Source organism: Naegleria lovaniensis (genome assembly GCF_003324165.1).
Source record: "Naegleria lovaniensis strain ATCC 30569 chromosome Unknown tig020, whole genome shotgun sequence".
In the NCBI taxonomy this organism is placed as follows: domain Eukaryota; phylum Heterolobosea; class Eutetramitea; order Acrasida; family Naegleriidae; genus Naegleria; species Naegleria lovaniensis.
The window spans coordinates 472876-500282 of NW_025407842.1; the positions used below are offsets into that span (position 1 = coordinate 472876).

At 36.1% G+C, this 27407-nt stretch overlaps 16 protein-coding genes across 16 annotated transcripts; 7 read left to right on the forward strand and 9 right to left on the reverse strand.

The window, feature by feature from the left end:
• Positions 1 to 67: 67 nt before the first annotated feature.
• Positions 68 to 1931, reverse strand: C9374_004301 (uncharacterized protein; the record flags this gene model as incomplete). Its single annotated transcript, XM_044693926.1, has 4 exons — positions 68 to 1070; positions 1171 to 1475; positions 1642 to 1799; positions 1883 to 1931. The coding sequence occupies 4 exons, from the start codon at positions 1929 to 1931 to the stop codon at positions 68 to 70; spliced, it is 1515 nt and encodes a 504-aa protein (XP_044549309.1).
• Positions 1932 to 2244: 313 nt separating this feature from the next.
• C9374_004302 (uncharacterized protein) lies at positions 2245 to 3715 on the reverse strand (the record flags this gene model as incomplete). Its single annotated transcript, XM_044693927.1, has 3 exons — positions 2245 to 3095; positions 3152 to 3444; positions 3492 to 3715. The coding sequence occupies 3 exons, from the start codon at positions 3713 to 3715 to the stop codon at positions 2245 to 2247; spliced, it is 1368 nt and encodes a 455-aa protein (XP_044549310.1).
• A 32-nt stretch (positions 3716 to 3747) lies between these two features.
• C9374_004303 (uncharacterized protein) lies at positions 3748 to 5518 on the reverse strand (the record flags this gene model as incomplete). The annotated part of the gene is made up of 2 exons (XM_044693928.1): positions 3748 to 4890; positions 4943 to 5518. The coding sequence occupies 2 exons, from the start codon at positions 5516 to 5518 to the stop codon at positions 3748 to 3750; spliced, it is 1719 nt and encodes a 572-aa protein (XP_044549311.1).
• A 624-nt stretch (positions 5519 to 6142) lies between these two features.
• On the forward strand, positions 6143 to 8126 carry C9374_004304 (uncharacterized protein; the record flags this gene model as incomplete). The annotated part of the gene is made up of 2 exons (XM_044693929.1): positions 6143 to 6769; positions 6822 to 8126. The coding sequence occupies 2 exons, from the start codon at positions 6143 to 6145 to the stop codon at positions 8124 to 8126; spliced, it is 1932 nt and encodes a 643-aa protein (XP_044549312.1).
• Positions 8127 to 8156: 30 nt separating this feature from the next.
• Positions 8157 to 10299, reverse strand: C9374_004305 (uncharacterized protein; the record flags this gene model as incomplete). The annotated part of the gene is made up of 2 exons (XM_044693930.1): positions 8157 to 8195; positions 8251 to 10299. 2 exons carry the CDS (start codon positions 10297 to 10299, stop codon positions 8157 to 8159), a joined length of 2088 nt encoding a protein of 695 aa, XP_044549313.1.
• A 1951-nt stretch (positions 10300 to 12250) lies between these two features.
• C9374_004306 (uncharacterized protein) lies at positions 12251 to 13135 on the forward strand (the record flags this gene model as incomplete). The annotated part of the gene is made up of 1 exon (XM_044693931.1): positions 12251 to 13135. One exon carries the CDS (start codon positions 12251 to 12253, stop codon positions 13133 to 13135), a length of 885 nt encoding a protein of 294 aa, XP_044549314.1.
• A 105-nt stretch (positions 13136 to 13240) lies between these two features.
• Positions 13241 to 14007, forward strand: C9374_004307 (uncharacterized protein; the record flags this gene model as incomplete). The annotated part of the gene is made up of 3 exons (XM_044693932.1): positions 13241 to 13276; positions 13544 to 13921; positions 14005 to 14007. The coding sequence occupies 3 exons, from the start codon at positions 13241 to 13243 to the stop codon at positions 14005 to 14007; spliced, it is 417 nt and encodes a 138-aa protein (XP_044549315.1).
• Positions 14008 to 14131: 124 nt separating this feature from the next.
• C9374_004308 (uncharacterized protein) lies at positions 14132 to 14567 on the forward strand (the record flags this gene model as incomplete). Its single annotated transcript, XM_044693933.1, has 2 exons — positions 14132 to 14287; positions 14487 to 14567. The coding sequence occupies 2 exons, from the start codon at positions 14132 to 14134 to the stop codon at positions 14565 to 14567; spliced, it is 237 nt and encodes a 78-aa protein (XP_044549316.1).
• Positions 14568 to 14722: 155 nt separating this feature from the next.
• C9374_004309 (uncharacterized protein) lies at positions 14723 to 15294 on the reverse strand (the record flags this gene model as incomplete). The annotated part of the gene is made up of 2 exons (XM_044693934.1): positions 14723 to 14732; positions 14798 to 15294. 2 exons carry the CDS (start codon positions 15292 to 15294, stop codon positions 14723 to 14725), a joined length of 507 nt encoding a protein of 168 aa, XP_044549317.1.
• A 99-nt stretch (positions 15295 to 15393) lies between these two features.
• On the reverse strand, positions 15394 to 16782 carry C9374_004310 (uncharacterized protein; the record flags this gene model as incomplete). Its single annotated transcript, XM_044693936.1, has 1 exon — positions 15394 to 16782. The coding sequence occupies one exon, from the start codon at positions 16780 to 16782 to the stop codon at positions 15394 to 15396; it is 1389 nt and encodes a 462-aa protein (XP_044549318.1).
• Positions 16783 to 17060: 278 nt separating this feature from the next.
• C9374_004311 (uncharacterized protein) lies at positions 17061 to 19097 on the reverse strand (the record flags this gene model as incomplete). Its single annotated transcript, XM_044693937.1, has 1 exon — positions 17061 to 19097. The coding sequence occupies one exon, from the start codon at positions 19095 to 19097 to the stop codon at positions 17061 to 17063; it is 2037 nt and encodes a 678-aa protein (XP_044549319.1).
• A 1660-nt stretch (positions 19098 to 20757) lies between these two features.
• On the forward strand, positions 20758 to 21850 carry C9374_004312 (uncharacterized protein; the record flags this gene model as incomplete). The annotated part of the gene is made up of 2 exons (XM_044693938.1): positions 20758 to 20794; positions 20925 to 21850. 2 exons carry the CDS (start codon positions 20758 to 20760, stop codon positions 21848 to 21850), a joined length of 963 nt encoding a protein of 320 aa, XP_044549320.1.
• Positions 21851 to 22153: 303 nt separating this feature from the next.
• On the reverse strand, positions 22154 to 22528 carry C9374_004313 (uncharacterized protein; the record flags this gene model as incomplete). The annotated part of the gene is made up of 1 exon (XM_044693939.1): positions 22154 to 22528. The coding sequence occupies one exon, from the start codon at positions 22526 to 22528 to the stop codon at positions 22154 to 22156; it is 375 nt and encodes a 124-aa protein (XP_044549321.1).
• A 78-nt stretch (positions 22529 to 22606) lies between these two features.
• On the reverse strand, positions 22607 to 24789 carry C9374_004314 (uncharacterized protein; the record flags this gene model as incomplete). The annotated part of the gene is made up of 2 exons (XM_044693940.1): positions 22607 to 23673; positions 23739 to 24789. The coding sequence occupies 2 exons, from the start codon at positions 24787 to 24789 to the stop codon at positions 22607 to 22609; spliced, it is 2118 nt and encodes a 705-aa protein (XP_044549322.1).
• A 198-nt stretch (positions 24790 to 24987) lies between these two features.
• C9374_004315 (uncharacterized protein) lies at positions 24988 to 26622 on the forward strand (the record flags this gene model as incomplete). The annotated part of the gene is made up of 1 exon (XM_044693941.1): positions 24988 to 26622. The coding sequence occupies one exon, from the start codon at positions 24988 to 24990 to the stop codon at positions 26620 to 26622; it is 1635 nt and encodes a 544-aa protein (XP_044549323.1).
• A 120-nt stretch (positions 26623 to 26742) lies between these two features.
• Positions 26743 to 27389, forward strand: C9374_004316 (uncharacterized protein; the record flags this gene model as incomplete). The annotated part of the gene is made up of 2 exons (XM_044693942.1): positions 26743 to 27114; positions 27366 to 27389. The coding sequence occupies 2 exons, from the start codon at positions 26743 to 26745 to the stop codon at positions 27387 to 27389; spliced, it is 396 nt and encodes a 131-aa protein (XP_044549324.1).
• Positions 27390 to 27407: the final 18 nt, after the last annotated feature.

A 27407-nucleotide genomic window follows, 5' to 3' on the forward strand; every position in this document is an offset into this window, starting at 1 on the left:
AAGATGCAACACTTGGCAATTTGTATTGCACCAATAAATTCACACATTTAGCAATAAATTATTTATTTTAGAGCTTCTCCAAAGTTTCATTCAAATTTTGAAGGAAGATATTAGCATGCCATTGATGGAAAGTCAACATTGGTCTAAGACGAATGGTATTTGTACCACACGATCCAACTTCAACACCTCTATGCAGCATTTGCTTCATTAACTCAGGTTGCTTATTCGACTCGAAGGCAATAAAAGTACCAGCACCTCTCACATTGTCAATCTTTCCTGGATATCTCTTTGATAATTCAGTCATATGTTTCATCATGTAAGCTCCAGTTTGATTCACTAAATCCAAAAGACGATCACGTTCAATAACATCAATAATGGCACCCAATTGCAAAGCACGAGTATAATCTCCAAGCCAGGTGTTGAAAATTCTGTATGGAAGATCAATCTTAAATTCTGGGCGATGGAAAATACCAGCAGCTTGCAATTTCTTTGAGAAGCAGACAATATCAGGACCATTTTCTCCCAAACCCCAATATTCATGAGCCCAGAATTTACCAGTAGCACCTCCACCAGTTTGAACTTCATCACAAATAAATGCAACATTATTTTCTTTAGTGATTCTTCTCAATTCTTTGAAGAAGTATGGCATAGCATGCTTGTCACCACCCTCTGATTGAATAGGTTCAACAACCAAGCCAGCAACTTCACCCCAAGGTGAATTTGGTGAGTGTGAAAGTTTGATTGTCTTTTCAACTTGCTCCAAAACTCTATCCATTTCCTTCTTGTTTTCAGCTTCGTATTGCTCCAATGGATACTTCAATTGTGGGAAGTCACAAACTGGCCAATTGAATGAAGGGAAGTCGACTTTATGGATAGCCTTGCTGTGTGTAGCAGTGAGAGCACCAAGAGTTCTTCCGTGGAACGAATTCTTAAATGACAAAATTGACAAGTTTGGTGTTCCAGGCTTTTGGTTCAACACACAAGAATCCATTTCTTCCTTGGAGGCAGATTTACCTCCTCTCTTGATTTGCATGTATCTACAGAATGCAACCTTGTATGCATTTTCATTGCTATTTTTTCACACCATTATTTCACACGATGGTTTCGAAAAGTGTAAATTTTTTGTACAACTGCATTAATAAATTCATATTGAGAATCACTACTACTTACGCTTCGGCTCCACTGCTCAAAGTCACAACATCAGTCATACCCTTTGGCATAATTCTTGCAAATGACTCTTGCAAAATATCAATGTAATTGTGAGGAGGATTAATGCCCAAACTTGGTCTGTTCAAGAAGCTGGTAGCATATCTTGGGTCCTTGTGGAACTTTTCAATCAAGTATGGATGATTGTAACCAAGAGGAATAGAAGAAATTTGAGTAAATGTGTCCAAAATGATGTTGTCATCGGCATCGACAATAAAGTTGCCCTTGCTCTTTTCAAAATTGGCTACAAAGTGAGCTGCTCTCATGTCCTATATATGACATGGCAAGTATGATCGTTACAACATGACACGAATAGGATTATGTAATATTATTTTAAATAATATTCAATAATATTAAAAATATTCAACAAATAGTTTGATTAAAGCCAAAGGATTAATTCCCAGGCTTGCCCAATAAATCTTCTCTAGTACTTACTTGAATCTTGTTCATTCTTTCCAAGAGTTCCTTAGTCTTTGGTCCAGGTCTCTCCGGAGTCACCAACTTGATACCATCATATTCATCAGGAAGAAGATGAGTAGGCTTCTTGGCCTCAGTCAGATCCAACTTGAAATTACGTTGTTGATTAGAAGCAACTGATCATGAATCGTGAGCAGTTAGTTCATTACGGTTTAATTCCATCATCAGAGGCCTCTCGCTCAAAGCTTCTTCTACTTACTCTTTGCCAAAACGGACTTGACGGAATGTTTGGAAATTGATTTTTGCATTTTTTTTTCAGAATCATGCACTCGCAACGACTGCAATTTAAAAGATTTTGCAACTGCAACTTCTGAAAGAGTGATATCTCTTCCTGTAAAGCAAATTGACAATAGGGTGCAGTGAAGGTTGGCAATATCAGGCATCGTGCTCTAAGAAGACTGTGAAAATCACACACGAGACCAGATTAGTGTCCGTGATGATCATTGTCGTTAGCGATCAGCACAGTTCAAAGGATTCTCAAATAGAAAAAGAACGAAATTGGACTTGAGACATTCACCACAATTTTATTAAGCGATCAAGCGACAATCTGCAGATGATTGCTTATCGTAAAGGTTTGCTTGGAGGTTGTGGAGACTTCTTCTTCCTGGATTTGATCTTAATCTTATTGTTGAGAGCCTTAACATCAAGTTGTAGGTTAAATGGTAGTTGAGTAAAGTTGGGATCTTTGGAAATAATATCAAATCTATTGGCCATAAAACAGACACAGCAAGATTTCAAATCGACGTCTCCGAGAACTTCTGCCATTTCCAAAATTGTGACAACATTGTCAAAGTCAATATATTTTTGAATAAACAGTCTTGACCAATCTTTTAGAGGAGCCAGGTTGAATTGACAGGATGCCACAAATAATTCAATAGCATTTTCAGATTGCACATTTGGAAATTTTCCAGTATACATCCAATAAATTATTGCTTCAATGGTTTGAATAGAAGTGTCATTAATTCTAATCTCATTATTTCTATTCTCAACAAAGTTCATTTCAAACATGCTGGAAAAGAAGTCAGATCTGTTTGTTAAAATTCCTTTGTGAGCAAAAATACACTTCCATTCAATTTGTTCATCTTCAGGAATTTGAATCTTCTTGTCATGAATCCAATCGCTATGATTTCCATATTCGTCGAGATTGTTCAAAAATTCGTCGTCCATGACTTCTTCATTAGAGAGATCTTCTGTGTTTAAAATCATTTCATCATGGGGTGGTTCTTCTGGAGATTCTACTTGTGCTGCATTAATTGAGTTGATATATCTTGCTCTCTCTACTTTGATCTTTGAATACAAATCTGGAGCCACAATTCTGACAATACCAATGTCTCCAAGCTTGTTATCTTCACCGCTGTTATACATTTCAAAATCCTCTCTTGTGTTAAGAAATTCTTGTTCCTCAGCAGACACTGGATAACATTTAAGAATGATGGTAAAAGTTTTTCAAGATCTGTAATAATAGTACTCTCAAAGGAGGTAGATGTTGGACAATTGCACAAAAGTTCACACAAAAGCTTGAGTTTGAATTTGTTGGCATAATCATAGAGATCAAGAGCATCCTTTTCAGTGGTCACTAATTTGCTCTCAAATGCGTTGGAGTATAAAAATTGAACACATGCCAATAGAATGTTGAACGGAATATCCTCAAATCCTGTGTGAGCTTGAATGTCTAAATACGTTTTGGGATGAATTATTGGTGTATCAGATTCTGAAGTCATTTCAATTCTATTTTCTCTGATTGCTTGAACAGACAAGATTCTAATAGTAGCGTGTGAAACATAAATTGCCTAAATATAACTCCTTACCTGCTAAATGTTGGATTGCCTTGCAAAATCAAACGATTGCACAAAATATGTTGTTCTTCGAGATAGCCATTTTCATCTTTCGAAAAGTATCTAATGATGAGATCAGAGTCTCTTTCCTTTTGGGTTGTAATCCAATTGAAATATGCCTCTCCCACATTGGACTTTGACATGGTGTACCTAGTGACACTGGATAAAAATCGTAGACTGTCGCTTTGATGTGGCATTTCTTTTTGTAGCATTGTTTGTTCCAAATGTTTCATCCCTTAAGTCTTGTTTTGTTTTCATTTCCACCAGTGATGACTAACGTCCCCTTGGACGCTTCATGAACGCTACAAAATGCAATTCTATTATCTATGAGACTGTTCACGTGAAGTGACCATGTGTTTGTAGTCACTGAGAATTCATACAACCGTTTGTTCCATTCCATTCCATTATATCCACCATAAAGAAGCATCGAGTTGGAATTGTTTCCGATGCAAAAATTACCAGCAAACGCAACAGAAGGGCAAGTACCAAATTGAATCACACTGATCCAATATTTCATATTCAAATCAAAGCAATACATCTCGTTGAAATAAGTGGAGGCGTCTTTACCTCCGTAAATGTAAACCACATCGTTCACAATAAAAGATGAAGAACCAGCTCTGGGAGAGGGCCCATGAGGATATTTCATGACACTCCATCGATTATCAATGCTGTTGTTTGCAATAATGTCACCAAAAAAACCAATGCTTAAAGTTCCAATATAATTTTCTCCATCGAAGCCACCAAATACTGCAACTTTATCTCCTGTAATGCTAGTCGTGTGCATATAGCATTTGTAAGGAATAGGTTTCGCGTTAATCCAACTCGAATTTGAGGAATAAATCCAACAATCGTTATAAGCTTCTCCTGATTCTCCAAGACCACCAATGAGAGCGTATGCGTTCAAAGATGCCATATAATTAAACGTATGGAAAATTCTTGCAAAAACTGCAGGATTGTTTTGTTGCAGGAATGCTCTGTCGTTTTTGTAACAAACTAAATCTCTACTAAACGATCCGTTAAAGATTCCTCCAAAAGCCATAAAACAAGAACTGTTTTCTGCAGCAGAAGCATGACAATATCGATTTAGCCAATAACTCTCACGAGGAAGAATTTGAGAATATTCTGAGGCTTGATTGACAAAGTGGTTGACCGTAATTCTGCCTTCAACAACTCCGAAAAATTGAATATTTTCCAAGCTAACATTTCCCTTGCTATTGACTTTTTTCTTTTGAATTTGAATTGTTTTTTCAGAGACTTGACTTGGCTCAACTTCCTTACCATATTTTGCATCAATTTTGACTGAAGCTTTGTTTTCTTCCTTTTCAATCTCACTGTCTTTGGTCACACGTAAAATGACAGAGCTCTTGACAATCTTCCTTCTTCTTGAATAGACAAAAATTGTTCCTCTGCTCTTTTGCACTAACATTATTCTTTTCCAAGTACTCTTCAATTTCTTGAACGAGAGCATAGACCATGACGGATCCTATCATGCCTTCTGCTTTTTCTAGGAGAGATTGCTTAACAGCCGCAAGCTCCTCATTCAACAACTCTTTTTTTAAATTCACTTGGGCATAGACTTGTGATGACTTGTTTAGCAGATCTAAAATACTTTCAATCTTGTACAAAGGAAGTAATTCAATATTGGGAATAGTTTTAGATGGATATCCATGTACGTGTGTAACTGTTAGTGACAAACCAATGTGTGACGCTTTAAATGGAATTTCCGATACAGAGAAATGGCCTTGAGTGATGTTATCTGGTGAAGGATAAGTCAATTCTAATTTTCCACGAATTGTAATTTCAAATCGATCCGATGCTAATAACTTGAAGTCTTCCCAATAAATAGATTGCAGAGCTTCAATTTCTTGTGATCTTTCCATGGGATCTTGTGCATCATCTTCGTATTCTTTAATATTTGCATCAGGCAATGCTTGCTCTTCCTTATTGGTAATCATAGACTTTTCATTGATCGGTGATGAAGTAGTTGCTGACTCTGTCATTTCTTTCGGAACACTTTGATCCAAGGAAGCATTTGGATGAGATTCTTGTGTGGTTTTGTTTTGACCTAATGATGAACCTCTCCTTTTACTCTGAGTTTTTCCTGGGCTTTTTTGAACATTTCTGAAGAACAAGTAGTAGCACCCTTTTGCAAAGATGAATGGCTGTGTTGTTGAGAATTATTTGCATTTGGCGATGAGGTAGCCTTTGAAGACGACGATTTTTGCTTTTGTTTCATTTTTTTGTAAACCACTCTCTGCTGAGCGTGCATGCGTGTTTGAGAATGAACAAGTGCATGGTGCAACTTGAACACACATTGTTTCAAACATGCTTGGTCATTTGGAGAATTTGTCTTGGCTCCAGTGACCGGCATTAACATTGACTCCATTGAGGAAATTTAAATAGATCGGATTTTGGGATTGGATCGGATTGACTGAAAGTTCAAAAATAAACGCTGGAGCAATCCGATCCAATCCTTCGATCCTGGTTAATTAAATTACCTCATTCCAGTAAGGAACTTCACTTGAGAAAATGGAAAGAAATTAGAAAAAAAAAGCTGTGAAAAGATTCTCATCATTAGATCTCGGATTGAGTTTTTTAGAATTAAAGTTAACAACGGAGCTACCATGTCGGTTTTATTACCATCATCATCATCATCAGTGGATCAGTTGATTAAGCAAGTGTATTCTCAAGTACATTATGCGTTAAATTATGAAGAGAAAATGAACTCATCAAATACGAGCTCCGATCAACTCTATGAAGCTCTTGCAAACTATGGAAAGGCTATTCAATTAATTGGAAGCATGCTGCAATCAAAGGATGTATTGAACGGTCTATTTAATTCCAACTATGTGGATCGGTTGAAAATGATCTATGAAAAGTGTTCCGAGAGAACGATACTTTTACTCCAACAACAAAATAATAGAATGAATACAATCACTTCTGATTCAACAACAACAACAACAACAACTAGCAGCTCTTCCAATCCAACAACCCTTTCCAGTTCTCCGAAAATGAAACCTTTCTATGATTGGATCAATAATGCAAGAAGTATGGTCTTGGGAGCAGATAACTCGTCATCTTTAAATACTCAACAACAATCGAGCGAAGGAATTACTGCTACAAATCAAGTTCCGATTGAAAGATTGAACGAACAGTTCAACCTTACCAAAGCAAAATTGATGAAATTGGACGCAGAACAAAACGAGCTCATGAAACGAATTAATGACCACTCACAACAGCAAAGTGGAGAGGTAAGGTTGTTCTCTAACAAACTCACTTAGCTACTAACTTTTCACATGATAGAATTATTTGAAAATGAAGAGAAAATTTCAAGAAAAAGCAAGAATGAAGGAACAAACAGAAAAGGAGCTCATTGACATTGATCAACAACGGGCTCACTTCTATAACAAAGAATTAGAGCTTGCAAATACTCTCCATAGGAAAGTGGACGTCATTGAAAATTATATTGAAAACAACATGTATGATTCAAGTGGAGGCATGAACAATGATGTGGAGTCTTTTACAGACGTTGGACCAAATGCGCTTCTTGAAAGCAAAGGCTATGATGCCATGTGGCTTCAATTCATTCATGACAATTTTCATGCATCCTCTCTTTCTCAAGAAGCTCAAGACTATGAACACAAATGGCTAAATCAATTGAACATTATCAACCAAAGTCAAGATCTTTATTACTTTATTCTTGGATATGTTATGAATGTTCAAGATCATCCAATCTCTATTCTTATTGAAAAATTTGCACACAAGTTTAAACTCGATTTTTCATTTTCAGAAGAAACACCAACAATTACAGCAGACTTTGCAGTCTTGTATGTGAAAGAATTTTGTGCTAACTTTGCCACTTATTTAGTGGATTCGTTTTGGAAACATTCTTTAGTGCTTTCCAAGAACAGGAACTTTCTCTACAGCGCCATTTGCCAAACAACGATCATCAAAATTGAAAAGGAAATTATGGCATTATATTTGAACAAGCATGAAGCAAAATTAATTCAAGAACGATTGACCCAATTTCGAACTATTTCACTTCTTGATTTGGGCACAGATCCTCAACTATGTTGTGAAAATCTTTATCAGCCCATAATCAATCGTCTAAGGGAAATTAGCAAGACGCAATTGCTTAGTGAGAAAATTAAGCTTGCAAAGGAGGTCTTTTCGAGCGTTGTAGACATTGCAACAAAGCATACCAGTATCCAGTATCAAGAATTTGAGCACAAGCTACTCCCTGTTTTTATTTACATTATTGTGAAAGCTAACATTCCAACCATTTTCGCCATCTTTGATTTTATGATTGATTTCTCACATAATGCAAGCAACAGTACTATTTTCCCCTTTGATGGCACATATTGGGATGCTATTTCAACTCTCAAATCTGCCATGCTTCAACTTTTAACGCTACTACCAAATCCTTCAAGTGGCCACACCACAGCATCAGTGAATACAGAACACTATACTCTGGATTCCGATATCGAGCAGGAATTTGAAATGCTATCTCATGACAAACCACGAACATCTCTAGAAAAACATTCTGATATCGATACAACGCCTAAAACAAATCTTTTGGATAGATATAAGAAATTAATGAAAAAATAATCTCTCTTCGAATTTGACAATCTCTGAATTCTAATTTGCACATGGAATACCACTACTATCTGGTCCTCCCTATTCATTCACAAATATGAGTCACGAATGTGTTTACAGTACAGTAAAAACTTACCAATACCCAAAAGTTGAGAATGATGTATGCCCACACTCCAACGACTTGGCCGAGAAAATAGAACATTGGTCTAATCAGCATATCCCACTTGAGTTGATTCATTAAAAAGTGGAAACATGAATAGCAAATCAGTATGGAAAAGAATCCTTGTGTTTTAAAAACCATGTACCAATGTTTTTTGATAAGAACTAAAATGATTAAATAGGCAGGTGAGCTTAATACTACATGATAACTCTCTGAGATAACTGGAATATAAATAAAATTTTTCAACATGACTGATAGAATACAAATTAATAGTGGTAATAGCATCATATTTCTCACATAATGTTCCTGAGTCCAAAGCATTTCGTGTCCTAAAATATTTCTGAATAATTTTTTTCGAAGAGAGAGTGGGAGCACTTCAGTTGGAGATCGAATTAAAGTCTTCTCTGAGTCTGATTGTTTGATCTTGGATATAATGGATTTAGTGAGCATTGAACAATCCTCTGGAGGAATATTTGTTAGGCTGTAGGCCTTTAGCACTCTCGTTGTTAAGGGCTTAATTAATAAAAACGAGCAAATAATTAACAATACGCAAAGTCCAAATACACCAAGTGCAAATTTAGAAAATGTTTCTCCAATACCTTCTATATATATGGTAGGTCTACGAGTAAGTGGATTATCAGTTAATAGTGATGGATTAGGAATGGACTTTTCGACGTTGTCTTGAAATAAATTTAACTTGTAAAATTGAGGAAATACAGGAAATACGTATGAGGCAAGGAAAAGGAAAGTAAGCAAAGTCAATGGAGCTAAAAACAATAAATAATAATTGGCCTCTGTGATGAAGAACCATCGCTTCAAATTACGTTTGTGGTACAGGAAGCTCAAGAAGAGTGTTCTATAAATTGTCAAGTGATTGACTGGATCATGATTCAAAGCATGGGATGAAACTACGTCTGTTGTTTGTGATATTGTTGGAATATTGTCTGTGATTTCTTGTTCTGTAGGATCTGTTGCTGTCTCAGTTGTGATATTAGTTGTTATATCTTCTGTTTTGGATTGTTGAGTTAGTGGACGAATCGAAGGAGCACTGTACAGATAATGTGATAAAATATTGATGGATTCGGAACACTTTCTTGATTTGATGAAAGGAATCCAAAATCCTCCACTGTTACTAACGCTTAAAAACTGTCTATTTACACAAGAAATTGTCAAAACTACGAATTCATAATCGAGATAGGAAAATATTTTGTAACACAACTCATCGGGTAGAAACACATAGTTGTTAAGGTGGTCATTAGAGAACTGAAAGAATACCTCTCTTTCAAAATCTCCTCTTTCCGAGCTGAAATCACTTTCTTGATCGCTTAACGTTCTGGCTTTTCCGTTTGAGTAATTTGTAGAGCTAGAGCTACAATCATCATTGTCACGGATATAGTGATTCAGATATCGTTGATCTGGAGTAGTAGGAGCTAAGTTAAAATTGTGTGCAACAGCATCCACACCTTTCACGATGTGCATCATTTGTCTGTGACGATCATTCAAGTCATCCAAAATAATTTCTGCTTTGGGTTTTGTACAAGTTGGTTGAGAATCTTTGCTGCCATTTGTTGATGATGAGGATGATGAGGTTGTGTTTGTTTGAGATCGGCAAGGCAAAGATGTATTTGATGTTTCAACATAATCATCCATAAAAATCTCTTCTATTTTAATTCCTTGCAAATGAGAGGAAGTAGATGAATATTGTTGATCTAATACAGCCAATATTACATCATCGGCAAGAGACTCTTGTTGATTATCATAAGATGAATCTGATGATGATGACGCTGCTCCAGAGACTTCATTATTGCTGCTTTGGAGCAACTCATTAATCTCCGATCCAACATTCCGCTCGTGTTTTTTCCGAAGCAGCATCTTGCTCCAATAAGCCTTCTTGCTCATACAAGCCTTTTTGCAATGATTGGCATCTTCTTGTTTCACTAGCTCTGTTTCTTGCTGTTCCTTTGTTGATGAATCATCACCAGTGTGTGGTGGAAAAAGCCACTCAATTTCACCTCCCGAGTGCATCTCTTCAATAAGAAGAAGAATTTAAAGAGAGCAAAAAGAATGTAAAGAAAATTTTTTTAGTGCGATAGAAATTGCAACGAGCCAAAACAAGCTTTTTGAATGGTGTAAGGTTCATTGCATCACAAATAATTTTGGTGTGAAATGAGATGTGTAGTTGAGACTGGATTTGTACTGCACAATTTATTGAACGGCTCGTCATTGTTTCATGAACATAGTTTCAAGTTTTCTGAGTCGTTCCATAAAAATTTGTTTTTTAGTGAGTGTTGTTGTGCAGGTCGGGAGGAGAGAAATTTATTTGCTGTACAATCTATTGAAACAATGACTATCCTTTCAAAATGGGAAAAGTTGAAGAATCTCTGTCGTTGAGGGTCATTCCAAAAAAAATGAAAAGATGAGCGTTGTGGAACATGAATTGTTGGTGAAGGGACGGGTAAGAAGAACAAGTCATCATCATCAGGATGACAATGTACGTAATCGAATATCGGAATGGTTCTATGGAATAAATTCCGCAAAACTGAGAGTGAAATGAGGCTTTACTTGTTAGAGCAATTGGATCAGCTAGCCAATTATTTAAGTCATTCATTGCTGTTTGTTGAACAATTTGAACGAAAATGGACGCTCCGAGTTGAAAAGCTGAGAGAAAGACTTGAACATTTGCTACTCAATAGAAAATTTCCTTCTAAATTCTTGATGAAATATTTGCAATCTGCAAAAGAAAAGAGTCATCATAACGAACCTAATATGATTCACAAAAAACCAAACCTAATTTTTCAGATGAACTCATGCAAACAATCAAAGTATTTCAGACTGAGTTTTTTCATATGCATGACAAACTCAGAACGAATGGAATTTTGGATCCCGATATCTTTGTGAAACAGCAACAAACCATTTTACAAACTCTCTATGGAAGGAAATTGAAAGAAGAAAAAATAATTGATGCACTACTGCTCATGGACAACCCTCTTTCAATTTCCAGATTTAATTTACCACTCGCTCAAGCACATTCCAACCAATCACGAGAAGTTACAAACGATCTTACAACAGGGCAAGATTCTAATATTTTAACATATTTCTTTACAAGTTTTGATGGTGACATCAATGATTTAGAACATGTAAACATATCTGAAGAGGATATTCCTATTCTTGACACATTGACAAGGTCTCCAGTAATAATACCGCAATCACTTATTAATCACACTATTAATGTACCTTTAGTATTTATTTCAAAATTTCAAAATCAAGCCGCCATATACCAACGTGTTGGAATGATGTCAACAAAACAAAGTCTGTTTTGGATCAATATTGGAAGGAGATGGATTATTTTCTATCCGAGAGTCATCAAAGAGTTTGGACTTTTTAAACACATGGAACGTTAAGAAAATAATTAAGGCATACGTGATAGGAAGTAGGACATCAAAAGTAAACAATGATTTGCTTAGAACCTTGGAGGAATGTACCACCTACTTTAAAGACACCCGGCTTGTTGGTGCAGCTGAAGTTGCAGAAAGCGATTTTTCTCCGTTAGCTCAACAAGTATCTCTGTTGGATCAACACAGAGACATTTATCATTATGTATTTGAATATAATAAGGAAGCCAAATCTCTTCTTAGCCAATTGTGAAAACATTCACTAAACAATGTGAAGAACTGCGAGAGGTACAAAAGCCCAAACTGAAACAACATGCTCAACACAACTTGTCTTTGTACAATTACACTCACAGAATAGCCCACTACTTGTTGCTTAAACCATCATACAGTTTCATACCGAGTGACCAACACAATTCATCAAAGGACATGGGTGTTGCCTTCTATGAAGTGCATCCAACCTCTCTAAGAAGCGGAAGAACGTTTGTTTAGATTTTCTTAAATGGTCAGAAAATGACTCTTTTGGAGATACTGAAGAATCGAATACTCACCTCAACATCAGAAACATTCAACAATTGGAAGCTCGGATGTTAGCGAATCAATTTACTTGTGAAAACTTACAGGACGTCCAATCTCTGTTTCGAAATATAGAAACTCATACACAAACAGCAAAAGGAAACACAGACCTATTTCCCCAAAAGGTGCTATCTTTTATTGGCATTACAAACCCAGATAGAATTAAGAAATTGCAAACATATGAAAATCGTGTAGATTCTGTACAAATACACAACGTAGCCAAGTCAACCACAGATGAGCCAATGTTCAAGCTACACAAGTTACGGAGGTTCATAATGACTTTCCTTTCAACATTAATCTTAAAGTCTGCTGTGAAGGGAAATATTTTGGACCTGAACGAAAAATCAATGCACAATGTGTTTGGATTTATGTCACCTTTAACAGAGGAAGAAAAACAAATGTTTAAGCTTATGGCATATGATTATCAACGAGCCAAACTCTTCAAACTCGTAACAGACAAAGGATTATTCTTGCTTCCAGAAACACATCTTCTCATTAAGGATCACGTTCCTCAGAAGTATCTTTGGATGGGTCCTTCACAAAAACTCCACTACTATTCCAAAGCATATCATCTCGCTCATTATGTAGGTATGAAAACTAGTGAAATCGAAGATTACGAAAATATTTTACTGAAAGCAGTCCCGTTAATGGTCAGACGAGGCGAAGACATTAGCAACAGATACATTCTCAAAAATAGAGAGTCTACTCTTAAAGTATTAGCCAAGAGATGTCATCACGATTTACGTCATGCGAAACAAACGCTTCTACTGCCAAGTCTTGTACTTTTACATTTTCTCTACCTCCACACTTTACAACGATCTCAAAAAGAAGTTATATTTTCGTATTGGCATCTGTTTGAAGCCACACATTTCAAGTACATTGTATCAGAGAAGTGATAATAAGTGTGATCCATCTTTACACTCAGACTCAGAGGATTTGTTTTCTAAATTTGTACCTATCAAAAAATTGATTCTCTTGTGATTGAGCCATCCGATTGAAGAATGAAAGTCAAGCTTTTTATGATCCCAAAGGACAAAGTATGTACAGATTATATTCTGGCTTGTGTTGGTTGTGGAACCAGGATGATTATTTGTTTGGTGAACATGACTACCACAAATCTTGGTTGTATTGATTGTATTATTATTGTTCGTTGAAAATCGGAATGATGATATTTATGAACTGAAAATATTCATTCGTGTGGTGCTGATCACGTTTTCAAACATGGCTATTGTTTCTTCATGATCCATGAAAATTCCAAATGATGGAACTCACAAATTTCAACAAACTGAATTCAATACACTCAGGTCGCTAGCGTTCCTCTAACAGCAACCCTTGCAGATGCTAGTAAGCTCATTGTTGAAAGAAAGATCGGAAGTGTAGTTGTCGTTAACGACTCTGGTGAGCCTGTTGGAATTATAACAAAGAGTGATTTAGTGAGAGCTGGATTTGTAGATACCAAGCCCTCCACTACACCAGTGTCAGAAATTATGCACAAGAATCTCGAATTTTGTAGTGAAGATTTGGAAAGAGATGAAGTTGCTGAATTGTTAATGAAAAAGAAGATTCATCATATTCTTGTGAGAGGAGCTCATCATCAATGGGTTGGACTTACAACATCGTTGGATATTGTGACAGAGGCTGCTTTGGATGCAAAGGCTTTCCCTTGGACAAGAACTCATAAGGTATGTTCACGCATGTCATTGACTTGCAATGAATTAACAGTTTGAATATGTTATTGCTGATCACTTGCAAATTGCTCTCTAAGTAAATGGATCATGTAAGTGTAAAATTGAAAGCCTTCCATTGGAACGTCCAATAAATGTAAATTATTAAGTCTTTCGTTGCATCCCACATCTCCAAAACAAAGAATTCTAATTTTTTTAAAACAAAAAATGGGAGGTCATCGTATGAATTATCCAAAGGATGTTTGGACACCAACTGGAGGTTATTACACCAACTCAAAGAATGCTCCACGTAATTTTAAAATTGCTCTAGGTGTTGTATTCTTATTAGCAATTCCAGTTTTTAAAATCAGCGCAACATTCGAGGTACGTTCATCACTCCTCGTCATCATCGTGTCCGACACTATCATCAATTTTTCTTTGTTGAATATCGTTCACAACAATTCATGATTGATAATTGTAAATTATTATTTTGAAAATACGCAAACGTACATGATTTTAATAATTGACAAACTGTGGTGATTTGGTGAAATGCTTGAAATTCATCATCGGCTGCGCATTATAGAGAAGAGCCCGTCCACCACTTTATTCAATCCCTTCGGAACGTTGGACATCACACCCAGAAGATTTCAAGAAATCAGATTAATTCTTTTATGGATTTATTGAAGTTTTAAATTAATGGTTTTTTATGAAATAAACATTTCAAAATTTAATTATTACCGATCAGAGAAGACAACAGCAGCGAAATGTTCATAGTCTTAAAAGAGCTCACTCAACTGTTTTATCTATCATCAAGGGTTTTTAAGCCGTTCTGTTGTTAACATTATATTAAAATTTAAATAATACTAACGGTAACTGGAAGCAAATTAAACTTACCGGTAAATAATATGAACACCACTGTCTGTTTCAACAATATCACTCAATTCTCCAACTTTCAACCGGAATGAAACATCCTCAAATGGCTTTTGCATTTGGCCATGACCAAAGAAGCCTAAATCACCTCCTCTCTTAGCACTGCTGCAATCACTGTATTTTGATGCTAATTCACTGAATTTCTCGGCAATATCACTAGCATTGAAAATCTCTTCACGGAGACCACTCAAAATCTGGGTAGCTTCTTGTTTAGATCGGGTGATCTTTTCTTCTCTCCATGATGATGGTCTTCTCGATTGGTTGTGTTTGATTAAAAGATGGCTTACTTTCACTTGTTGATCCGATGATGCAGAGTGATCATGGCTTGATGATCCGCTTGGTGTTGCTGGCTTGGTTGGACGCTCCCATTGAGTTTCGTTTGTATACTTGTTGATATAATAAAAAGTACCAGGTCTGCTTGAGGACTCTTTCATGCGCCAGCCTTCTGGGAGTTGAGACATTTTTTGTTTGAAACGTTAATTTTGGACTCAAGCAGAATAAAAGAATTTGAACGATTGAATTATGTACAAAATTGTGTTGAGGAATTAAAGAACTTGGATCTAAAATACTTTAATATTAATGTCTGAGAAATTGGGAGATTCTATCAATGCTGCAACTCGTTTTGAGAACTCTCTTGGATTAACAATTAATTCCCAAACCTCGCTTAACTTTTTCTTGACGTCATTTCCTCCAAATATTAAAATTCGTTGGGTCTTGGGACCTAATTGCTTTCCTGTTGTGACGACTACCATGCCCATACCAGTTCTTGGTGTTGGCTTGGTTGGTCTTTTTTTGCTTGAAAATGGAGTTAAAGGAGATGGAAGAGGTGAAACATCGTTCATAGCATCATCATTGTTTGTTGTCGGTAAGGAAGCTTGAAGAGTAAGTTGATCAAAGTCATCAGAACCAGCCATGTCATCATCGTTTAGGACAAGAGTGTTGGATTCATCTTCTAGATAGTCTCCAACTTGCATCAAATTCCATTGTAAATTTGCAAAATCAAATTGCCAAACCTCGTTAATCTTTTGTTTTCCGTTTCTGCCACCAAATACAAACATTCTATCTAAATCATAAACAACAGCTGTTGAAAACATGCGAGGTTCAGGTTCAGTGAGCACAAGATTTGAGGATATCGGTTTTGTTGGGTCTTTTTCTGCTTGTAATAATTCTTCACTCTTATTTGGGGTAATCTTAAACCATCTTTCTACTTCTAAATCGAATTTATAGAGGTGGTTAAAGCATACTTTCTCAGTTCCTCCTCCAAATAAAACCATTGACTTCCTATGCACACAACAAGCATGTGATCTACTTGCAGGTGGTTTCTCATCGGTGTCATCAAGTGAAATTTTTCTCCAAATTAATGTCTGTATATCTAATATATACATGTCTTGCTTTACATCTTCAATTTCTTCTCCAAGACCTCCGAATATAATGAAATTGTTATCAATGAGAACTCCACTATGGTTTGAACGTGCTGGAGGTGGATTCTTTTGCTTATCAGTTAAATTGATCCACTTTTCAGTTTTACAATTAAATTTCCACAAATCATTTAGAACGGTATCTTCATGCCAGCCTCCGAACAAAAGAAGTGCATTATGAGGCTCTTGATTTTCGGAAATTGTTGTAGAAGCATAACTCAATTCACCGATCATTTGTCCTCTTTCAACTCCAACCATGACTGCTCCGATCCTTGCTTTTGGTCGTAGAATTTTAGCATCCTCAGCTTCTACATTGGATGATAATCCAGCCCTTCTCCAAGATCCTTCTTTGGTGCAATTATAAACATCCAACTCTTTTGAAGGTATTTGGTCTCCTAAATGATTATTACTTCCTCCGAAAACGTACATGAAAGGAGTACCAGGAATATTTGCAACACAATGGCCAGCACGTGGTGTTACTTGCCCGGTGCTTCTTAGCTTCCATTTCACTTTATGATCGCTATTCACCATTTTGTCTTTTTGGATAAATAATTATTTAATTTGCTGATGATCGGACGAGACCGTGGTTGTATTGAAAATTATTCAAGCGGTTTGTTGGTTTTAAAAAAGAATTTGAAAAAACCAATTGGAATGATGATGCAAAGAACCAAAATACGATCGTGTTTGCCAACAAAAAGCCTTTGACGATGATTGTGCTCGTTGAAAAATTTCAACAAGGCTTTTTTTTGATGATGTTCTTTCCTAATCTATCGTCCGTTCTACCCACTGGTTGAGTAATAAGCTTTGTTTTATTTAAAAGCAAAATATCCTTTTGCATCTCGGATCGTGAGAAGAACCACATTATTGTTACTCATGTCCAAAACAACTTCATTGTCGTCATCAAATGGAGTTTGGCCATACATGTCTTTGTGAAAAATATCAGCATGATAGCGAGTAATTAATCGATAAAGAATTGGTGCGTTGGTGTAACTCCTTGCTAAAATGTGCATCACAGAACGTGACTCATTATTTAAAATATGAGCCAGCTTGGGTTGTTTTTGTAAGGCAATTTCCAATGTCAATTGTTCCTCAAAAACGAGAGGAATATGCAAAAACGTGTCACCTAATTCATTCTGATACAGTAATTGATCAGGAGAAATCAAGTCCAAATACAAGGATGCACATTGAAATGAGGATTGCATAACTAAGGCAGCACTTGGAATGGAAATATATTTCATCTCTGAATTGGTAATAAATCGTATTCTCTGTGATTCATAACGAGGCAATGCGCATCGAATGGGTGAGAAAATCAAACTTGTGTCAATATTGTTATGTGCAATAAATGCTAGAACTGGTACAAAGAAATCAGGGTCTGATCTAAAGTGTAGAGTGTGAAGGAATAAACATCTCACAAGACATTCCATTTTCTTTGGTGAATAAATAGTGTTCAAGTATGTTAAGGCGGGTTCTATTAAAGCAGGAGTAAGCTGAAAGAGAACTTCTTCCAAACACGAACCAATTTGAAGTCCTGCTTCAAGAGCTGATTTCAATTCGTCCATTCCTGCTTGGCTACTCAAAAATCTTCCATTTTGGTAAGTATTAGCCAAATATACAGCATACTCAAACAATGCTGCTGGGAGTCTGTGTTTTCCACCAATGCATTCCAAAGGAATCATAAAGTCTCTAAACAAAGTGTCCATTAATTGTTTGACACACAAGATATTTTCCCTACATAAACGTTGTACGAGTCTATGGAAGGACAGACCATCTCTTTTGAAATAGGCCAGTTGTGTGAGCGCCTCAATAATGTCAGATATGTAGTCTGTATCCGAAATATGATTAATATTTACAGTGATCTTGCAATCATTGCTTCTTGTTTGAATTTGCTTTTTCCCATAAAAGATAGACGCACCTCTCCACATTGAAACTGTAGATGCATCTGTTTCAGATAGGTCCGACAGAGAGAGGATAATATTTGTGAGTGGACTTGATGTTCTAATGTTATCCAAAAACTCATGAGACTCAAAGAATGAGTCCGAATAACAATTGAAAATCTCAATGGTCTCCAACTTGGATAACGCAGGCATTCGGTCCATGTGAAATGAATCCCAATCAATGGCTCTCATCTTGGTGAGGTTTGGACAGCATGAAAAAACGACCAATAATTGATCGTCTCTCAGCTGACATAAGCTTAAAGATTCCAATAAAGTGTTTTTTCCAATATATTCAATAAGTTGGTCCGATCCCAAAGCTCTATTTCGATCGGCTTCCGGAAAAGTGGATAATGTAAACAATTCAAAAGGTATGATATAGTTATACACTGTTTCGGTTGAATTTTCATTATTTGTTTTAGCACTTGCATCATAATTCGCTCGTAAGGGTGTTTTCTTTACCTTCTTCGTCTTAGCTAGAGATTTGTTGATCGTTTCAGTAGCCATCTTTTGAATGGTCGAGCTCAAGAATTCATCAGAAAGGGACTCTTGGTTTGTTAATGCATCCCAAGATGGAATCAACTGTTCTTCAACAATTTCTTCACTTGTGTTGCTATTGGACGTCGTATCATCGTTCAGTTTCACAGGATCGTCAAACATTTGTGGTAATGCCACATTAGGGTGTTGCTGACTCAATAAATCAGAGATTGTTTTCCTATCTTGATAGATGAAAGGATGATTCATGTCGAGTAAGCCTTCTGCATACAATCGTTGAGCTCTCATAAAAGTCAAATAAAACAAGAAAGAAGTCTTATCATGAGTCGAGGACATATCAATATGAGTGGTTTTCAAGATGTTGATTTTCATACGAATGGAATATTCTCGATTGATAAGCCTCATCTTGTGGTAAGTCATGAAGGGAGTATCTTGCTCGAATAAACATTCATGGACTCTCTTCTTATCTAATTCTTTCGGATCCAATGGATTAAAGGGATGATAGAACACCTCTTCGAGTGATTCAATACCGGATGCAGCCAGGTTTTTCTGAAGAGCGAGTGAGGAGTGACGAAAGAGAGATCTTCTCGAATAGGTCGGAATGAAATCAATAATTGCATATTTCAAATCAAGAGGTATTGTGATTTTCGAAAAAGTGCGAATAAAAAATCGACGATTTTTTCGCGATTTTTTTCGAGTTCGAAATGAGCGACATTGATGCGTTGTCGTTTTGACTTGATGTTGATTAACATCGAAATCCTTCAAAATCGATTTCGATCAAACTCGAAATTTATTAAGTTTTTGTCTCATCATGCCAGATTTCCTTGCAATGATGAACAAACGATTTGATTAACTTGGGTGTAACTTGATCAAACACCTGCTCCATTATCTCTTCGAGAGAGTCAACCGAATGTTCATAGTTTTTCAACTGTGTTTTCATCCATCCGAAAAGCAATTCAATGGGATTGAAGTCAGGAGAGTATGGGCTTTGCCAAAACACACTAATACCTTGGCCATTCATTATACTATGAACTTCTTTTTCCTTATGAATGGATGCGTTGTCAAGGACTAAAATACAATCTTTTGGGATCAATTTGCTCAATGTTGTCAGAAATATATTAAATCGATCAGCATCAATTGCTTTCTTAGTTGTATCGACAAGTTCCCAGTAAACCAAACCTCCTCTCTCGTTAATGCATGCCAATAATGAAAAACGTTTTCCACTCACTCTGTGCGCACTGTTTTGACAAGTGTTGCCGATTTTGATGTGAGCCCTTGTTCTAATCAAATGGTCATAACAGAAATGCGATTCGTCAATAAAAAACATGATTCTTGTTTTGTAGGTTCGAATAGTTCGCCTGTACACAGTTCTTTGAGATTGTACTCTTGGGCTTTTTCGATATACTGATACTTTTTCACATTTCTTATATGTCCTGAACAAATATTTTGTCGTTATTTTGGAGAGCTGAGATACGGAAATTGAAACATCAAGATAATCTTTAACTATTTGACGTACTTCTGCATAATTAACAGTATTATATTCACTGAATATAATATCAATAAATCTTAACACAGAGAGGTGGGTTGATTTACCTGAATGTGGAGGCCTTCCGAGAGCTTTTTCTTTTTGTATTTCATTGCAATATTTGTAAATCGTTGAAGGTGCGAAAGGTAAAATTTATTGCAAGACCTTTGGTTTATCTCCATACTTTCCACACACCAATTTAATGAACTCAATTTGTTCTGGGGCTAATTTTTGACCTTGGATATATGGTCTTAGTTTTTGAGATATTTGAACACCTGTCTTTTGTTTGAAAACTCGTCTTTCATCGTTTGTGAATCGATGTTGAGTTGCTTTTACCCTGTGGAAATCGATTTTTTCGAGCAAAATTGATAAGAAATTGTTGAGAAAATCAATTCTGCTCGATTATGTTGAATTGTTTAATGTTCTCATATCGAAAATGTTGAATTGAACGACATTGATTTGTTTCGGAATAAAAAAAACTCAACGGCGTCTTGTTTTTTGTGCGATTGTGTCAACGTCAAAAAACAATAACAACGGTTTTCTCACTTAAAAAAAATGGGCAAAGACAAAACAAAGTGGAACACGTTTGATCGTTTTTGCGAAATACTCGCAACCACATTACCTATTTGTTCAAATGAGCTCTATTCTCATGGAATGACAAATTCAAAAGCAGCAATTAGAAACAAAAAAAAATACAAATTTCACATTTCCTACTGCTAAAGGTTCAAGAAAATACAAAGATGGTTTACCAGCAACATGCAACGCCCCAAAAGATGACAAACGTGTGAAAGATTTTTTTGATACTTTCATTCAAGAAAACAAGAAATGGATTGTTAACGAGATTGAAAAAGAGATTTCTGCTCACTCCAACAAAAAACAATCATTGGCTTCACAAATTCAAGGTGACAGTAGTGACAGCGAATCAGAACATTCAGATCGGGATGATGAGAAAGATGATTTGGATTGGATTGATGATAATGGCAACGATTTGCAGGAAGTTATGTATAAAGAAGCGCAAGATAAATTGAGAGACAATGCGAAAAAGCGTACAAGAAAAGGTGATACAGACAAAAGCGTCTCTCCTCTATTCAAAAAAGCTCTTGCTTCTATTCAAGAAAAATCATTGGTCATTAAGAAAGAATTGGACGAGTCAAAGACCAAGGAAACACCTTCAATGGCTCCTGAGCTTGATATATGTGGCATGGATTTGCATGATATGTTTGATCTTGATCCAAAACCTGAGTCAACACCACAAGTTACTACGTTCAAATCACCTGTTTTAGAATTCCAGATTTTCAAATTGGATCAGTTAAAGAAGCAAATTTTTATTAACGCTAAACAAGACTGTGATAAGGATATGCAAAATTCGACAAAGTTTTTAAAAACTATGAAAGACATGGAAGAAAATAATTCAAAAGTTATTGCAGATCAATTATTGAAAATTCAGAAAGAAAAGGAGGAGTTACTTGAGAGATTTAAAAAACAAGAAGAAGATATTGCAAAACAAGAGGAACAGTATGTAAAACCTTTGACCAAATTGGTGAATGAAGTTGCAAAATTGATTGAGGTAAAGAAAGAGAAGATTAGACAAAAAGAGGAAGAGGAGAAAAATCAAATAGAAGCAAATTATCAGAGTTTATTTGATTAAAGGTTCTTCATGATCGATTTTTTCAACTCTGACGATCAAGAAAATCGATTCAGGTCGATCATAATTGATTTTTTCGATTTTGGACGAAAAACATCGACGTTGAGAAATGAATCGTGTTGAGGAAATCGATTCAGGTCGATCGTGATCGATTTTTTCGACTTTGCACGAATAGCATCAACATCGAATCTCGTCAACATCAAGCAAAATCGTTTTCGGGAAGAAACGTCCAAAAAATGAGGGTTGACCGAATTTGAGCAAGTCGTTTTCGATTTTACTCGATTTTTTTTCGCACTTTTTGGAAAATCACAATAATTCATCGAGGGCGAGTTGATGTTCATTCTCATTCCATTGTTGATCCTCCAAGAATGGTGGTTTGTGACCGAGTAATTTTCTTCTTCTTTGATCTTGGATGATGAATAGGCGAGCAAGATCCGAGACTTTGGAATAAATTGAAATATCAAATTCTTCATTGGAATTTGGGGTCATGATGCCATTGTGATTCTGTTGTTGTTGAAGTCCGAAGAATTTGGACAGAATAAAACGTTTGGATTCGTCCTGTTGCGAATCAGATGAATCATTTCTGAGCTTCTTTGCAAACGGGGATCCAAAACTGCTGGGTCTTGTCGTTCGCCATCCTGACGATGATGTTTTTCGGGCAGTTGCTTTCGTTCGTGCCATTGATGAGGTGTGAATTTTTTGTAAAAGCATGCGAAAAAATTCGTGCAAAAATTTGAAATTGTGTGAATTTTCGAGCATTTATCGATGCTTGAGTTTGTGTTTCAATTGTCTCTTGTCAGACAACTTCTTTCTGATCTTCTTTTCGTTTTGACCCATAGTGTTCTTATGTCTGACAGATCGAGACATTTTCAACATCATGTATGGTTTGTTCTTTTTCTTTTGATGATTGGTGGTTCCTGGTTGATCCCAATGTCTTCTCTTGAATTTCTTGCTCTCAGGCTCTTCTTCTTGTTCCTTGTCAGATTCATCACCCTTTGAAATATCTCCAATATCATCTTCATCGACAGTTTCATCAGCAGCAGGAAGATTGGGGATTCTCTTTCTCTTATTTCCCATTAGTTTTTCCATTTCTTTGCTTTTTTTAAGCTTCTTGATTAAATCAAAGTCTTCTTGCGTAAGAATTCGGAAGTGATCCATTCTGGGACCTGTTGGTTTTTCTTCTTGAGGTTGTTCTTCATCTTCCATAACTTCTTCTTCATCGCTGTCTAATTCAAACACATCTTCCAAATTCAAAACTTCCTCTTCGCCGTCTTCGTCCTCGTCATCTTGTTCGTCATCGTCATCCTCACCCATTGGAATGCTAACCGGCTCATTTTCATCATCACTCACATCAATCCATCCCTCATCATCATCTTCACCCTCAATTGCGATGAGATCCTTTTCGCTCTCCTTTCTCTTTTCATATTCTTCCAAAAGTTCAATACCCTCAACACCTTCAGCAACTTTAAGGGTACCATATTCTGGAATAACAGCCTCTGGATCATGGTCCTTTCCTCTGTCTTTCTTTGCAAGCATTTTTGGACTGAGTTCTCTGAAGAGAGTAATGATTCCTCTTGCAGCGTGGAATACCTGCTTGTCCTTGTGTTTAGAATATTGAGACAAGTCTCTTAACAATGTCTTGGTCATGACTCTTGGCTGTCTCGAGCACATCACTCGAATCGTGTTCAAACCTGCAGCAATGACTTCAGGCTTAGAATGGTCATTCGCAAAGTTATTGGCAATAGTCATCACAACTGGATGAATAACATCAGGAGGAACCAAATCATGAACTGATTGAGCAGTGATGGCAAGGATTTTTGTAATGTCTAACATGCAGAAATACATTTTGAAATAGCTTGTGAGATTCATAGCATCAATTTGTCATACTTACTGGCTTGTGACGGTAACAAATACTTTTGAACAAAAGGATAGAAATTTAGAACAATCAAGTTGTTAGAAGAAATGCATCGAGAAATTACGTCCATCATGAGAATTCTGACTTCAAACTTTTCGTTGGATGTTTTCAATTTGGCAAATAGTTTTTCAGAAAAACCTTGAGGGTCATTCAACATGTTGAGGGTGTTTAGAGATTCAATTTCCATACCCTTTTCCTTATGTTTATCCTTCTTTTTAAGTTGCTTGAGAGCCTTCTTGAACTTGTGCTCCTTCTTTTTTGTCTTCTTTGAGTGGATGTTGTTGACCTTGAACTTTAAATCTCTAATCAAGTGTCCAAGATCTCTGTCATCATTCTTTTGTTTGGATTTCTCATCCTCTTCATCTGCATCTTCTAATTGTTCACCCAAGAAGAATTTGAGGGCAATCACCACAAGAGCAGTGTCTTCTGCAAAGCATGATTGTGAAATAACATTGACACAACGGTCATCATTCCAAATGTTTCGTCTGTAAAGAGTAATTAAAAGCTGTAAACTTTTCTTTGCTGCAATACGGAATGAATCTTTGAGCATGGAAAAGACAAAATTTTGGAGAGATCGATTTACGTTTGGATTCTTCTTCTTCATGTTGATTTTTGTGATATCAGACAATATGTGTTTGTAGACCATGCTTCTCAATGTCTTGTCATGAACTCGAAATAATTTAAACAAAACCGGAATCAATGTTTTCGAATCAAGAATGTCATTATTACGGAATGCAATCAATGTAATAGCAAGTTGTCTTCTCAACTTGGGTTCTAACTCTTGTTGTTTTGTTTCCAACAATTCCAAAACCTTCATGGCAAAAGGCTTTGTATCGTTTTTAAAAACTTTACAAGCAACACTCAAAAATTGCAACAATTTGATGAAATATTTGGATTCATCATTGGGTCTTAATTTCGCAATTTCCGTCTGGTTCTCCAAGTGTTTCAATTGAAGAAGGAAATCATCACGATAAGCCTTCGGATCCTTGAACACTTGTTCTTGGAGGTGCAACAGATCGATACTCATTTTTTTTGAACTTGTGAAGATTATTCGTTTGCTGCAATTCGTCTTTTTGAATCAAACATCTTGTTGAAGAAGGATCTGTTGGTGATAGTATCAACCTGTTCTTGTGGAACTCGTTCATCCTGTAGAAGTGAGAGTATAGGCAAGAATGAAAGTCATTCCAAAAGGACCCTTGTTGATGAATGACCAAGCAATCAAAAAATGATGAAAAAGCTGTTAGTTGCTTCGGGTAGGAATCATTCTTCTCCGAGTCTCCCTGTAGCAACTTCATCTGCATTGTTATTACCTACGGCAATCATTCAACCAAATACTCGGATACGAAAATTTCATTCATCCCAAGCAGTTTCATATGGATATCAATTCAAGGAAAGAACGGAATTGGTGAGAGAGTTTATTCATGACTCACTCTATAATCCCGAATATGGATATTTCAATAAGAAGGATCATGAATTAATTATTACACATCCATTGCTACGAGATGAAAAATTGACAAATACTGCTTCCATTGAAAATGATCAATTTGAAAACGATTTAATCAATAATAATTTATCTTTTGATGAACAAATGATTTTACCCTTTCATGAATTGCAAGATCAATTAGATTACTTGGAAAATTTATCAGAATTATATCAGAGAGGACCTCAAAGTTGGGGAACACCCATTGAAATATTTCAACCCTATTATGGAATAGCCATTGCAGAATACATGTTAAGAACCACCTATGGAGAAGGAAAGAATGAAAATCTGGATAAACCATTAAAAATTTATGAAATGGGAGGAGGTATGGGAACATGTGCCCGAAACGTATTGGATTATTTAGAAAAGGAGTATCCAGAGGTTTACAAGCGAACAGAATATAATATCATTGAAATTTCTTCCCAACTTCACGAACAACAAAAAATTAGATGTGCTAGACATGTAAGAAATGGTAAATTGAAGCTTTTCCATGCTTCCTTTATGGATTGGGCAAACATCGAACAAGACGAATGTTTTGTGATTGCCATGGAGGTGTTAGACAACTGTGCTCATGATAAGGTATCTATTGACGGCCAAGGCAATGTATTAGAGTGTCATGTTTTTGAAGATTCCATCACGAATTACTATGGAGAGGTTTTCCTTCCTTGTCAAGATGAGCTCATTATTCGATATCTGTATTTATCTGGAATTATTGAAGAAAGCACACCAAATTCATCAAACACAGCAATCTCTTCACAATACTTTTACAAATCTATTGAGGATTTAAGAGGTGGAAAAATCAAAAAAGCGATTCGATCTTTCTTCTCCAAGTCTGTTGGAGGAATGCGATCCTTATTAATGAGCTCCATAGGAGGAGATCATGTCATGTTCATTCCAACCGTTCAACTTCAAATCATTGAAAAGCTCCAACAAAACTTTCCCAAACACAGACTCATCTGTGCTGATTTTGACTATTTAGGAACTGATGAACCTGGTGAGAGCAATCGTCCTCTTGTACAAAAAAAGTTTAAATTCATGAAGGCCTCCAATCTATTACGAAAAGTTCGAGAACATGGAACCATCTTTCTCAAAAAAGAGGATGTTACATCAGAAGAAAATTTCTCAGTAGAATCCCATGCATTTAGGTCGTATCTCGTTCCAAAGGGAGAATGTGATATTTTCTTTGCCACAGATTTTGCAACCATGCAACAAGTGTATGGAAAAGTTTGTAAAGATGGCAATGGAGCGTTGAGAGGTTCTAAGGTTGTGAAATCCTCTCAATTTATGAATCAATATGCACAAAAAGGCAAGTTTGATACAAAATCTGGTTACAATCCACTCCTTAGAGATTATTCAAACTTTTCATTCTTTTTGAGTTAATCGAACCAACTAGTTGAATAATAATAATTAAAGCGACTTTTTTGAAAAGCAACCTCTTTTTAAATTAGCTGTCAAACTTCACCCATCAAACAAAATTTCAAAAAAAAAATTCCACACAACATGCCAAGTACACCCTACGATTACTCACAAAAACTCAAAACAGAATTCGAACCAGTCCTTCGTTTCTTTGAAGTCAAACCCACTGGCAATCTCTTCAAAGATTTAACTCTTCTCGCAGAAGCCATCGAAGGAGCAAAAATCGATGAAAAACTCACAAAATTCTTCTTTGATTTCTACGATCGTGATGGTAATGGAACGATCAGTAGAGACGAATTATCTGTACTTGTTCGTGACATTGGTGAAGCCATGGGAGATGAATCCATGAAAAATATTACGGATGAACAATTGGATGATGCCATGGCAATTTTAGATGAAGATGGATCAGGAGAGATTGAATGGAATGAATTTAAGAATTGGTTTGATGAGTTGATGGTATGTTTGTCATCATTGATTTTTGTTTTTGTGTATATATTCAACATTATATTTTTACATATATCTGTACATTTGAAAAACTTTTGGACATTCTATTAATGAAATGATTCAATGATTTTATCGGTATGATCACGACACGACCTGGAAACTTGGAATGTTCATGAAATTCGGTTTTTTGGATAATGACAATTTCCGTGTGTACACAACAACAATACAACATCTTTATTTTCCATTCTACAAACATGATGCAGCAAAATGATGAAGAAGAAAAGTAAATCAAGTTTCAAGTATAT